The following is an 11,765-nucleotide window of genomic DNA, read 5'->3' as shown; positions in this document are numbered from 1 at the left end:
ACAAATGACAGATGATGGAAACTAAAGTAATAATAATATTTGAAGATTTTATTTGTTAGGTGAGTTAAAATAGATTGGTATTAGTTTGACATAGTACATCTAAAAGTTTTAAAAGTTTTGGTTACTTCTAAAATCGACATTGCTTAAGTTACAAACTGATTTTGGCTAGACTAAACCTGGAAACACTGAGCAGCTTTTTCATCATTGTATGGGACATTTTTTGAATGATAGAGATTCTATTATCATCAAAAATCCTCTCATGCCGATAATAATCATGTAGTCAATAGTGACCAGCTTCAAGATTCAACTTCTTGAGCCCTGGTGAGAAACTGTGACCAGTGGAGTTCAACTGTGTGAAGTGCTAGACAGTTATTCACTGCAGATGGTGGATGGGGATCGTGCAATACTGTGGACAGGTTGAAATCAAACATAAACACCTGTAAGTTGCGTCAGATTTTTAAAGGGTAGGTAATAGAGAGTGGAACTGAAGATCCTTTGTTCAGATCCTGGATGCGGGGTCCTGGTTGTGCAACGCCGAAATGTAACATACTAGGACAAACCAGCCATCCAGTTTCTCCAGGTTTTCAATAGTGGTTTGAATAAAATCAGTTGGGGATTTCAGACCTATGGAAGTTGTATAATCTTCACGAGTTCCCCTATACTAACTATAAAATCCAGACATTATGTTTTAGGGAATAAGAAATCAATTAGCTGTAGATTAATTGATTGACCTTTGATTTAGTCTGTAAATATGATGATAAAAATAATGCGACAAACAATCGTCAGACGTGTAATTCGAGTTAATTTGTATGCGACTCCCCTCGATGAAGTTGATGTACAGTGATGAATTCCATTCGATTGATTGTTCCACAATGATACGTAGAGTTGCGATTTGATCTGTGCACGATCTATCCTTACGAAATCCAGCTTGTTGATCTCGAAGTTGAGCGTCCACGGAATCCTTCATCCTGTTTAACAATACTCTGTTGAAGACTTTTCCTGGTATTGAGAGGAGAGTGATGCCCCTGTAGTTGTCGCACTTGCTCAGATCGCCTTTCTTTGGTATCTTGATGAGAAGTCCTTCTTTCCAGTCTGTTGGTACATGTTCTTCGTCCCAAATCTTACTGAAGAGGATGTGGAGTATCTTGGCAGTTGCTGTTACATTTGCTTTCAGTGCCTCTGCTGGGATGTTGTCTGGTCCCGCTGCTTTGCCACTCTTGATTTGTCTAATGGCCATGCTGATCTCTTCAATTGTTGGTGGGCCAATATCGATTGGGAGGTCTGTGGGTGCTGCTTCGATGTTGGGTGGGTTCAGTGGAGCTGGTCGATTCAAGAGTTCCTCGAAGTGTTCTACCCACCTGTTTCGTTGTTCTTCAATATCGTTGATTACTTTGCCTTCCTTGTTTTTCACTGGTCTTTCTGGTTGACGGTAATTTCCAGCAAGTTTCTTTGTTGTATCATACAGTTGTCTCATGTTTCCCTCTCTTGCAGCCTTTTCCGCTGTCATCGCTAAATCTTCCACATATTTAAGTTTGTCGGTTCTGATGCTCCTCTTCACTTGCTTGTTTGCTTCTGTGTATTCGGCTTGTGCCTTGGCTTTTTCCGCTCTGGTTCGGCTAATATTGATTGCTGCCTTCTTGCTCCTCCTTTCTTCAATTTTATCCAGTGTACCAACAGTGATCCATTCCTTGTGATGGTGCTTCTTTTGGCCCAGAACCTCCTGACATGTTGAAACGATTGCCTCCTTGATACCTTTCCAGCTGCTCTCTATGGTGGTTCCCTCTCCATTGAGTAGGTCATGAAAGGCCTCGAACCTGTTGCTGAGGGCTATGTTAAATTCGTTGAGTTTGTCAGCATCTCGAAGAAAGGCCGTATTAAACTTTTGTGATGTTGTCCGCGCCATTGTCCAGTGCTTCTTGAGTTTTAGTTTCATCTTGGCGACCAGCAAATGGTGATCAGATGCTATATCAGCTCTTCTTCTGGTTCTCACATCCTCCATCGTCCTCCTGAACTTTTTGTTGATGCAGACATGGTCGATTTGATTTTGTGTAGTGTGATCCGGTGAAATCCAAGTGGCTTTGTGTATGTTTTTGTGTGGGAATATGGTGCCACCTATGACCAGTTTATTGAAGGCACATAGGTTTGCAAATTTCTCACCGTTTTCGTTCCTTCCTCCCAGTCCATGTTGTCCCATGACGTCTTCGTATCCAGTGTTGTCCTTTCCAACCTTGGCATTGAAATCTCCCATTAGAATGGTCAGGTCCTTGGTTGGGCACTTCTCGAAGATTGACTGCAGCCTATCGTAGAATTGGTTTTTAGCGTCTTCATCGTAGTCGTTGGTCGGCGCATAGCATTGGACGATGTTCATTGTAATGCCCTCTCTCTTTGTTTTGAAGGAGGCTTTGATGATCCTCGGTCCATGAGATTCCCATCCTATAAGTGCATTTTGTGCTTTTCTAGACAGCATCAGTGCCACTCCTTGTGTATGTGGGGCATTTTCTTCTTCATGACCGGAGTATAACAGAAGTTCCCCTGAAGACAGTCGTTGTTGTCCAACCTGCGTCCAATGTGTTTCACTGATTCCAAGCACTTCCAGGTTGTATTTCCTCATTTCCGCAGAAATTTGGAAGACTCTGCCGGTCTCCCACATTGTCCGGACATTCCATGTACCTATAAAAATTGTCGCTCTGGTTGTAAGAAGGTGCATCGGCCTCATGACTTCCGAAGGAACTCGGCTTTCATCATGAGACGTCATTTTTCCTTCTACTCCCAGGGCAGAGTTTGAATGGTTTGAATGATTTTTTCTGGTTAGCGTTTTTTTAGCGAGTTGATTTTCTACGGGATGGGGTCGCTAACCCCATGCCCAACCCTCCTCCTTTACCCGGGCTTGGGACCGGCAGTAGCCCCTGGAGGAGCTACAGACGGAGTTCCAGTTCGTGATGAAAACATTTAATATATATTTCCTAACCATAACGTTCAGCTGTAAATTCTAATCCTAGTTCCTCGCACTAATTTATAACCCCCATTTAACTCTAGTAAGTAGATGGACATTTTTAAGGTCATTTTAGCGTTGCTCAAAGGTCGTCCATCAGTTATAATCTCACCAATTTACGACCTAATATATTGAAGTTAAAGAGGAGTTAATTGAGATACTCAATGACATTTAATTGTCTTTTTTTTTACTAAAAACGCTATAGTTAGATCTAGTGAATGACATGTATACTCAATGTGTTCACAGTCTTGACACTGTTAGGTATTCCAGGATCGTTTATTGTCATATTCTTTGGTTTATTCAGAAAACGGATTATGTGTAACACTTGGATTAAACAATTACCTATACTTTCTACCATATTTAGTGTACTTCCAGAAGTCTTCAAAATGTTAGTCACCATTGAACTTATAAATACTCTTATTTTCTGTACATAAACCAACTTTAAAATGAAACTTTCTATACTTCTCGTCTCTTTACGGTTCAGGGGTTGAGTGTAGGAGTATACTGGAAAACTAGGAAACAATTATGAACTTGCTGTCAAGAGTTCAAGCACTAAACTTATCATCCACGTACTTAGAAAACAAAAAGAATCTTATCTAAGAGAACCACATAGTAAATAAGTAGTTTACCCTACTGCTTTGAAAGCAAACATAAAATGGAGAAAAATTTGCATTTCTTCAGAATTATTTAGTAGTCTTGTACCATAAATTAGATGATGTGTTAATACGGCTTTCTTATCACCTTCAATGAACAAGGATGGAAAAGAGGTGATTTATAGACATTACACAATAAGTGACTGTGTTGTATATACACTACGAACGGTACTTTTAATAACCTAGTTGGTATTCATATTTATCGGTTTCCTAATGCACATATATCAAGTAGTCAGTCAATGGTTGATAGAAATGGGATTTAAAAAGCGAAATATAACATTTGTGTTATATCTCGAAAAGAATTATGAATGGTAACTTTTGAGGACTCTTTATGGACCAATGTAATATGTATATTTCCTATTGTACAATTGTTAAGTAACTTAACTATTCATATTCATGTTCCCTTTTATTATAAGCTTTGTTCTGACCTATGAATTATTACTATACGATTTACCATTCCTGAGTTATCCCCAGTCTATTAACTACTGTTCCCCACATTCACAGCCACATTTGGCTAAATCTTGTACAAATGTTGTTTCCTATTTTATGGTACGATGTGGTCTGTCTGTTTCGTATATAAACCCAATATGTTTGAAATAAATGATTCATATTGCAGAGGCTATTATTAGTGTTCTGGATTTAACTGACTGGGCTAGGCAGAAAGCAGGACCGATAAGTACTCTAGATTGCTCGTACAGGTTTCGTGTGTCATTGGTCCGATCGATAAATCTCTGCTCTCTAATTGGCGGTATCGCCACGTTATACATAACAGGGCACTCGGCCACAAGATATAACAATTTGTTTAAAGAGATTAGTTCACTTTGAAAATATTCTCCACAAAGTACAGTTTGCACTTTTAAAAATAAACCAATGAAATTAACAGTTAATAACAGACAACTGAAATGAGGTAAAAAGAAATCTAAGACTAACAACAACACTACAATTTACCAAGGTAAGCATCGAATTCGGAATCAGCAACTGAATCAGTGTCACTTTCATTTTCATCACTATCGTGACCTCGTGTTTTCTTTTCAGTTTTTTTAATGTGACCAGGTTGGGTCTCCAGAAATTTAAAATAACTGAAAAACGGTAATATAAGAGAAAGATAAAACGACTGAGACTTATCATGTTAGTTAAAACGCTGGGACTCTTATACCTTACTGTGAAAATTAAATAACCAAGAAATAACCACTTACTGACTATTTTGTTGTTTTATTTTGTAGATTTAAACTTCCATTTTCCGCGCCAAAACTCCATATGGCAGCCATCCTTTATTTTTACCGCGTTTAAAGATGTTAATTTTTTATTGGTTTGCGGCTCTTTTAATGAACCAAATTCTACCCCTCTCCTAAGGTTATTTATTTATTTAATCACACAAATATTGGTACAAAGGGCCACCAGATATATATGCGCCACACAAATCAAATGAGATTTGTGTGAGGACTGTGATACTGCCCAGGTGCCCAAACTGAAGCAGGTAGTTTTCTAAGGGAGCCACACTCGGAGCCTTTAACCTTAAGGTCTGATCCACAAGACAGTGGAGCAGCGTGAGGAGATGCAGTCCCATGGTAGCTGGTGACCAACAATTGGTTCATACGCCATTTGTTCCTTCAGGATACTGGAGCCCATGTGCACCATTGGTCTTGAATTAGGGTTTTCCAACTCCCCTAGGTGTCCACAAAAGTATGTTGCTTGCTTAAATTAATTTCCTTTAGTCTCCATAGATAAATTTTCCTTGCAAGATTTAGCTTTTGGGGTAGATGGTATTAAAAGAGAAAAAAGAGTTGTGGTATCTAGGCATCAAAAAGAAGCTAAAGTTTATTCCCGTTACTTCAAGACACCAATTCGAGACATAGTTTTAGTCAAAATGGATCCTTCTAAAGTGAAATTATTGTTATTGAATAAATATATCGTTAAAATTAAAAATAAATTGCTGAAAAAGGAATAAAAACTAAGTGTTAATGGTAGTTTCATTTAGTTTATAAGCTTTGCCAATGTTGATAGTTGATTCCTACCTACTATTTTAAAGTAGACCATTTCACGTATTGAAAGTTTTTTTTCCGGAAGATTAGTATGTCACAGTTCTATTCCATAAACTAACTCTCCGATTAAATTACCGATCCTTAGTATTTTAAGGTGTTCGATTTGCAGCTACTAAATCCTAGGGTTAAACCTCACCTGTCTGCTTCAGTTTAGTCAACCAATTAGTATTATTAGCCGTCAAACTTGAAGTGTAACTCATGCCCAGGAACCTAATAGATGAGTTAATTTATTTACTTATCATTTATTGAAAATATGATTAAACGCCACGTTCTTTGAAAAAAAAAAGGAAAGTCACATTATCCTGAAACTCACAATTTAAAAAATAAAAATAAAAAAAATAGAACTTACTTATGGAAAAATCGTTCATGAACAGGGACACTAGTTAGTGGAAGTTGTCGGAATGCCGAACTATCAACAGCCATTGCATATGGACCTGATAAAGTACCTTCTTTTCGTTGTAATAACTTTCCAGGTGCAGTTTCTAAAAAGAACAGAATATGAAATAAATAGTTAAATAGAATCACTACTTTTCACTAACGACAATATGTGTATCAGGGTTAATCAATCACTGATACAAAGTTTAAATGAAACCTGAAGCGAGTCTATGACTTAACTACATTCAACTGAATTAGGTAGAGTGATTCTCGAACCCGCATATCAATAGCTGAAAGTTGAACGCCTCAACAACTGGACTATTGCTCGAACAACAAATATCATAGTGTGCAACTTCTGAGTGACTACCTCTGGAACTTTCAGTGAGTGACAAATTCGAAAAGAGATGTGAATCATCTTTAGATTGTCCAAAACAACTGACAGTGAAAAAAGTAGTTTGGATAGGTGTTACGTTTTCATAGCTATTTATTTACACTTGTGATTGCACCATACTACAATACACTATGGGTGACTTGGAATTTATTTACCTATTATCATTGTACCTTATTGAAGTGTTGTGGTGTGGTCTACTTATATCCACATAAGTAGTACATGGTGATGGTCAGACATAGAATGTATTTTGGCAGAAGATCGATAAGGAAAGAACAGGAATGAAGCGCAATCGGTACGAAAATTCATGAAGAATGAAATCAGAGAAGACGGACTGATATTTGCAGAAGGAACAGTTAAGATTGAGACAATTGATTGTTATTTTGCAAATTAACTGTTTACTGTATAGTTATCAGAATTTAGTGAGATAGTCAGTAATTTGTGCTTAAATACATTCGATTGTCCCCACCCGTGTTTTTGTTCACTACAGTGTTACTGCTTGATTATGTCATTAGTAATTCCTATTACTATATCAGAACCATAGAAACTCATTTATATGGGATGTGACCAGAAAAGTAAGAACTGGAATTTACGCTATCAGGACTCAGTGGCCAAGTGGATAACGCGATGGCGTTTGAAGCGAAAGGTACTGGGTTCGAGTCCCAGAGTGAACATCAACTATGAGATGCAGGTACATCTAGCTGACGAAACCCAAATAGGACGAAACGCGCGTCAAACTGGATTCCACTGCTAGTCACTATCCATCTCTGCTTACCATGCTTGTGAATTAAGGCTATATCGAGGCAATATGCACAGTATGCACATATGCCAATTAGAGACTGACCAGTTGCGCTCCTAACACATCGATGGAAAGATTCAAACAAACAATACTAAATGAATTTACGCTATAACATTTCATTAAGGATAGAATTGGTAGCGATAGCAATTCAATGTACAAACATCTAAGAAATAAAAAAACATACTCTGAATATGTTCTTCAGTGATTGACTTGGTTTCTTTTAATTTATTTAACTTTGGTTTTTTATATGCGAATCGATCCAGAAAATGCATTAATCCAAAATCCGTGAATGGATCTCCAGTGTATTGTATTGGTAAATTATTTAATAATGAATTAGCAAATAAATTAATTGTAGGATGAATATGTTTTGATAGGAGACTAAGTGGCCAAACTAAACATCCAGTAGCCTGTGCAAATTTCGGATCTCGTACAGTTGGATTATAACCATAATTAAATATGTTTTGGGTGTTCCGTTGTTTTTTTAAAGAACGATGATACCATGATGATGTTAATAATTCATTGCCCTTATCGGTTGTGATTGTAGATTTGTCAGATTGGGTCGTTTTATTAGTCATTACACCATTTTGTACACTTTCACCATTACAATTATCATCATCAGAACAATGTGCATCACTAAAATGCTCATCATCATCATCATCATTATCGGACTGTTCGAATTTTGCCAAATTCGTCATTTCATTAACTGGCTAGTTATTTAATGATAGATAATAATAACAATAATAATGAGCTACGGAAATACTACAAAAAAGGGTTGATTATCCAGGATAAAAAATACGTCAGCGATAGTCAGTTGAAAATGAAAAACATAACACGTTGAGAATGAGGCAGCAATTATCGATGATGATTGTCAACTAACCAAAGTCTGAAGTCGTTCAGTCATTCAGTTATAAGAAACGTAAAACCTAGTACATAGGTGAATTGGTTCAAATGATCACACCATATTAGCACAAAACGATCAAATTACCAAGAAAAATACCACAGTAGTAGAATTAGTAACAGTGTCAGTAGTAATAGCAAACGTTAGACAAGAACAACATGATCCTACAGGAGAGATTAAATTCGCATAATAGGAGTGGTACAAGGTAATTTTAAAACTTAAGATCTGAGTGAAGATGAAGGATTCTTCTGAGCCAGAGACCGATTATGAACAATGTCACCTAACATCTACCACTGATCGGGTTTGCCGTGAGGACCTGTCTGCATCTATCTACACGGCTCAGTCATCAGACAATAACTTCATGGACTGATGCCACGTCTTTGTTTGGTCTTCCGTAGCTGTCTTACAACAGTAAACATCGCGCCCACTAGGTAGGTGGTGGTTATGCAGATATAATATATGTTTCAACCACCTTAGTCGGTGAAGATTCACTTAGCAACCGGTTTGCTATTTTTGGTCAGTACATTCTGTCTAGCCTGAGCACTTCACACTCAGTAGTCTCAACATACACAAGTAATGATTCGAAAACATCTATGATCAAAATACTAATAACCCACGAAATTTGAAATGTCAATCATTAATCCGATCTAGTAGTCCGAATACTTTGTCAAATATAATATGTAAAAGAAAATTACTTATTTATCTAATAGAATCTGAGATTTTTCAAAATATAATCAAAGGTAATCTATGATTATCAACATTATATTGTCAATATACAACATAATTATTAGCATATAAAAACACTACTTGCAAGTATTATAGGTTAACTAAATAAATAGTTGCTAATATATTCGCCTAGTTTAACGAAGAAATAAATCAGTATGGGGATTTGTGGAGATGGTAGTATTATCATAGTTAAAATCAGGAGTCGATCTAAGCTAGACAACTTTGGGGAACCTATAAACACTGGATGGCCGTTTTGTTCCAACATGGGACTCCTCAGAAATGCGCATCCATGATCCTGCATGAAGATGACAGGTTGCGCAAGATAATGGATTGGTTGAAGTTAGACATTCACACGGTTAGATGCTGCTGGTTCAGTAGTCTAGAGGTTAGGCATCCGCGCGCGATACCGAAGGTCCTAGGTCCAAGCAAGGCGTGCGGAATCGTGGATATGCACTGCTGCAGAGTTCTACACTAGGACGAAACAGCCGTCCAGTGTTTACAGGTTCTCAATGATGGTCTAGCTTGGACCGGCGACTGATTTCAACTGTGATAATAAATAAGTATCGATAGTTAAAGAGAAAAAAAAGTAACAGATTGTTCAATGAACATTGGAAAACTGTTAATTTCATATATGATTTAAGAAATGTACAGATCTATTCACTGTTTATCTATCTTCCTCTAGATGTTAAGTTTCTAGTATGCACATTCATGCATACTTTTTTTAATTAGTTAGAATCATATTCTTTTGTCACACACAAATTGACGTAACAAATCGTTTTCATAGGTTAGAGTACATACAGAAGTAGGTCTACTCTACTAAAAATCTGAATCCGTTTAGAAATTTGAAAGTCAGGATTGTGTGCAAGGAGTTTAGGTTTATTGGTTAAGGTATTAAAATGCTCAAAAAAACCACATTGCACGGCTTTAAATCCATCATGGTAACAAAAACATGTTTATCTGTTCAGTCAGTCTGTTAAATCTTGTTGAACGATTATGTTGATTGAGGTTTCCGGTTGGTCTACGATGCTTGCGAACTTAAAGACGTTTGGGCTTTTCTAATACTAAAGGTTCTACTGTGAACTAGACATCATGAGCTGGGATACAACCTTTTAGTAAGTAACCGCTAATAAATGAAAACAAAGTGTAGGAAGAACCTGATATATCTAACGGAATAAGCAGAACATGAAATGGTACGAAAGAAGGACCATCAAGTATACAGAAAATTAGCAAACAGTTAATGGCGGACAATCAGAAAAGAGCAGGGATCATGAAAAAATTTGAATAAGACAAAAAGTATTACCGGTTACCGTTTCTAGTAAGTCAGTCAGTCAGTTAACCATAGGCGACGTAGAACGTGACCTCCTAGTAAGACTTTGACGTGAACAAATACTCAGTAATTCTGTGATTTCCTTAAAATGGTTGATCACTATTACCATAGAGCCTGATACAGATGTGCGTTGGCCCAAGTTGCTACACCACATTAGCAGAAAGAGGTGGAAATATTATGAATAGTAAAAGAGATCGAAATATTTGGTAACAATCATAGTGTGAAAGACTAATCATTGAGAATATGTTTTAAAAATGCAAAGTGATAAGGTATATGAAGAAATACTGAAACTCGAGAATCAGAGGAAGATAAAGAGTTCATACATCTACAGTCTCCAACTACCAGTGCAGGAGTGGGCTGGAAGAAAGCTAGAGGTGGCCGAACCAAGACATGACATCAATCCAAGAAGCCATTAACATTTGAACTTCATCATGTTAATATATATCTGTCCTTTGTATCCCACTATATCCTGAGGTTCCATATCCTTCATGACTTCACTAATTTATATTTTCTTCACGAATCGCATCTTCGATGCCTAATCTTTCGGATTACGACTGATACTGTTACTACCTCTACTATTCTGGGATTTGGCCTGACAACTTCATCTTGGTGTGCTAATGGGGTATGGCAACTTGAACCGATGTACATACGTACCAGGTTTGACGTTATGACTGACTGCTGATGACTAAATAAATGTAGTCACATTTACTTTTGTCTAAAGCGATAAATGAATATTTACATGACTTATTTACCAGATGCAACTTCGTGTACTCAGCTTTGAGCGCTAATAATTCCACACGGCTCCCTAAACCGAAGTAGATGGAGCGGGACTCAAACTAATAGATCCAAGGTCTGAGTCCTGAGTGACGTTCATCAGTAAGAATACTTAGCTAACAAAAATAGAAAGTGAATTGATGCTTGAACCTAGAGTTCAGAGATCGAAAGTTGAATTCTTCGTACCAATGCTTCATTCTTTTACTAACGAAGAGTAATGTGGTTACATTTAGAAATACAACAAAAGATTTCCACATACGTAATTACGTACTTATCAACTCTACCAACACTTTTTTTGAAGTAAATATCATTTTTGGATTTATCCAGTCAGTCAGTCAGCTAAAACGTAGGACCAGGCAGATTAATAAGAATATTATCATTATTATTAATGTAAAATCAAAATTACTCACTAACTGTTCTTTATTTATTTGCGAAACCATTATAAGATTTGGTTTGGATAATGACACCTATATACAGAAATAAATAAAACAGAGACAAGATAAGATGATAGATTAGGTAAACAGTTGATTGTGAAAATGAAAGTATTATAAATGTCATGGTTATTAGTAATACCAATAGAATTATCTATTATTATTCAATCATGTTATACATGAACGTGATTCGTCTCAGTCAGTCAGTCAGTTAGTCACAACTTAGAACTTCGTACGTACGTACATCAGTCTATCTAACTTAAAATGAATAACAGTCAGTCAGCTACAACGTAGGACCAGGCACATATATGCATCGGTCCAAGTTGCCATACCTCGTTAGCACAACAAGAACAACACCGG

At 37.0% G+C, this 11,765-nt stretch overlaps 1 protein-coding gene and 1 non-coding gene across 2 annotated transcripts in view; one reads left to right on the top strand and one right to left on the bottom strand.

The window, feature by feature from the left end:
• The window catches only part of Smp_132590 (ccaat-binding factor-related), a gene marked incomplete at both ends in the record, with an annotated part of 28,523 nt that overhangs the window by 7,878 nt on the left and 8,880 nt on the right, over positions 1–11,765 (bottom strand). The window contains 5 exons of the mRNA XM_018799758.1: positions 3,622–3,733; positions 4,594–4,724; positions 6,037–6,169; positions 7,434–7,882; positions 11,389–11,441. Of these exons, the coding sequence (XP_018651515.1) occupies positions 3,622–3,733; positions 4,594–4,724; positions 6,037–6,169; positions 7,434–7,882; positions 11,389–11,441 (878 nt within the window). The remainder of the gene's footprint in view (positions 1–3,621; positions 3,734–4,593; positions 4,725–6,036; positions 6,170–7,433; positions 7,883–11,388; positions 11,442–11,765) is intronic.
• Positions 7,055–7,121, top strand: Smp_tRNA_00457_Gln_TTG.1.1. The gene has a single exon. It is a non-coding gene (tRNA).

This window comes from Schistosoma mansoni, chromosome 3 (assembly GCF_000237925.1).
Source record: "Schistosoma mansoni strain Puerto Rico chromosome 3, complete genome".
In the NCBI taxonomy this organism is placed as follows: Eukaryota; Metazoa; Platyhelminthes; class Trematoda; order Strigeidida; family Schistosomatidae; genus Schistosoma; species Schistosoma mansoni.
The sequence above is the reverse complement of the archived record's forward strand: the minus strand, read 5'-3'. Positions and strand labels throughout refer to the sequence as shown.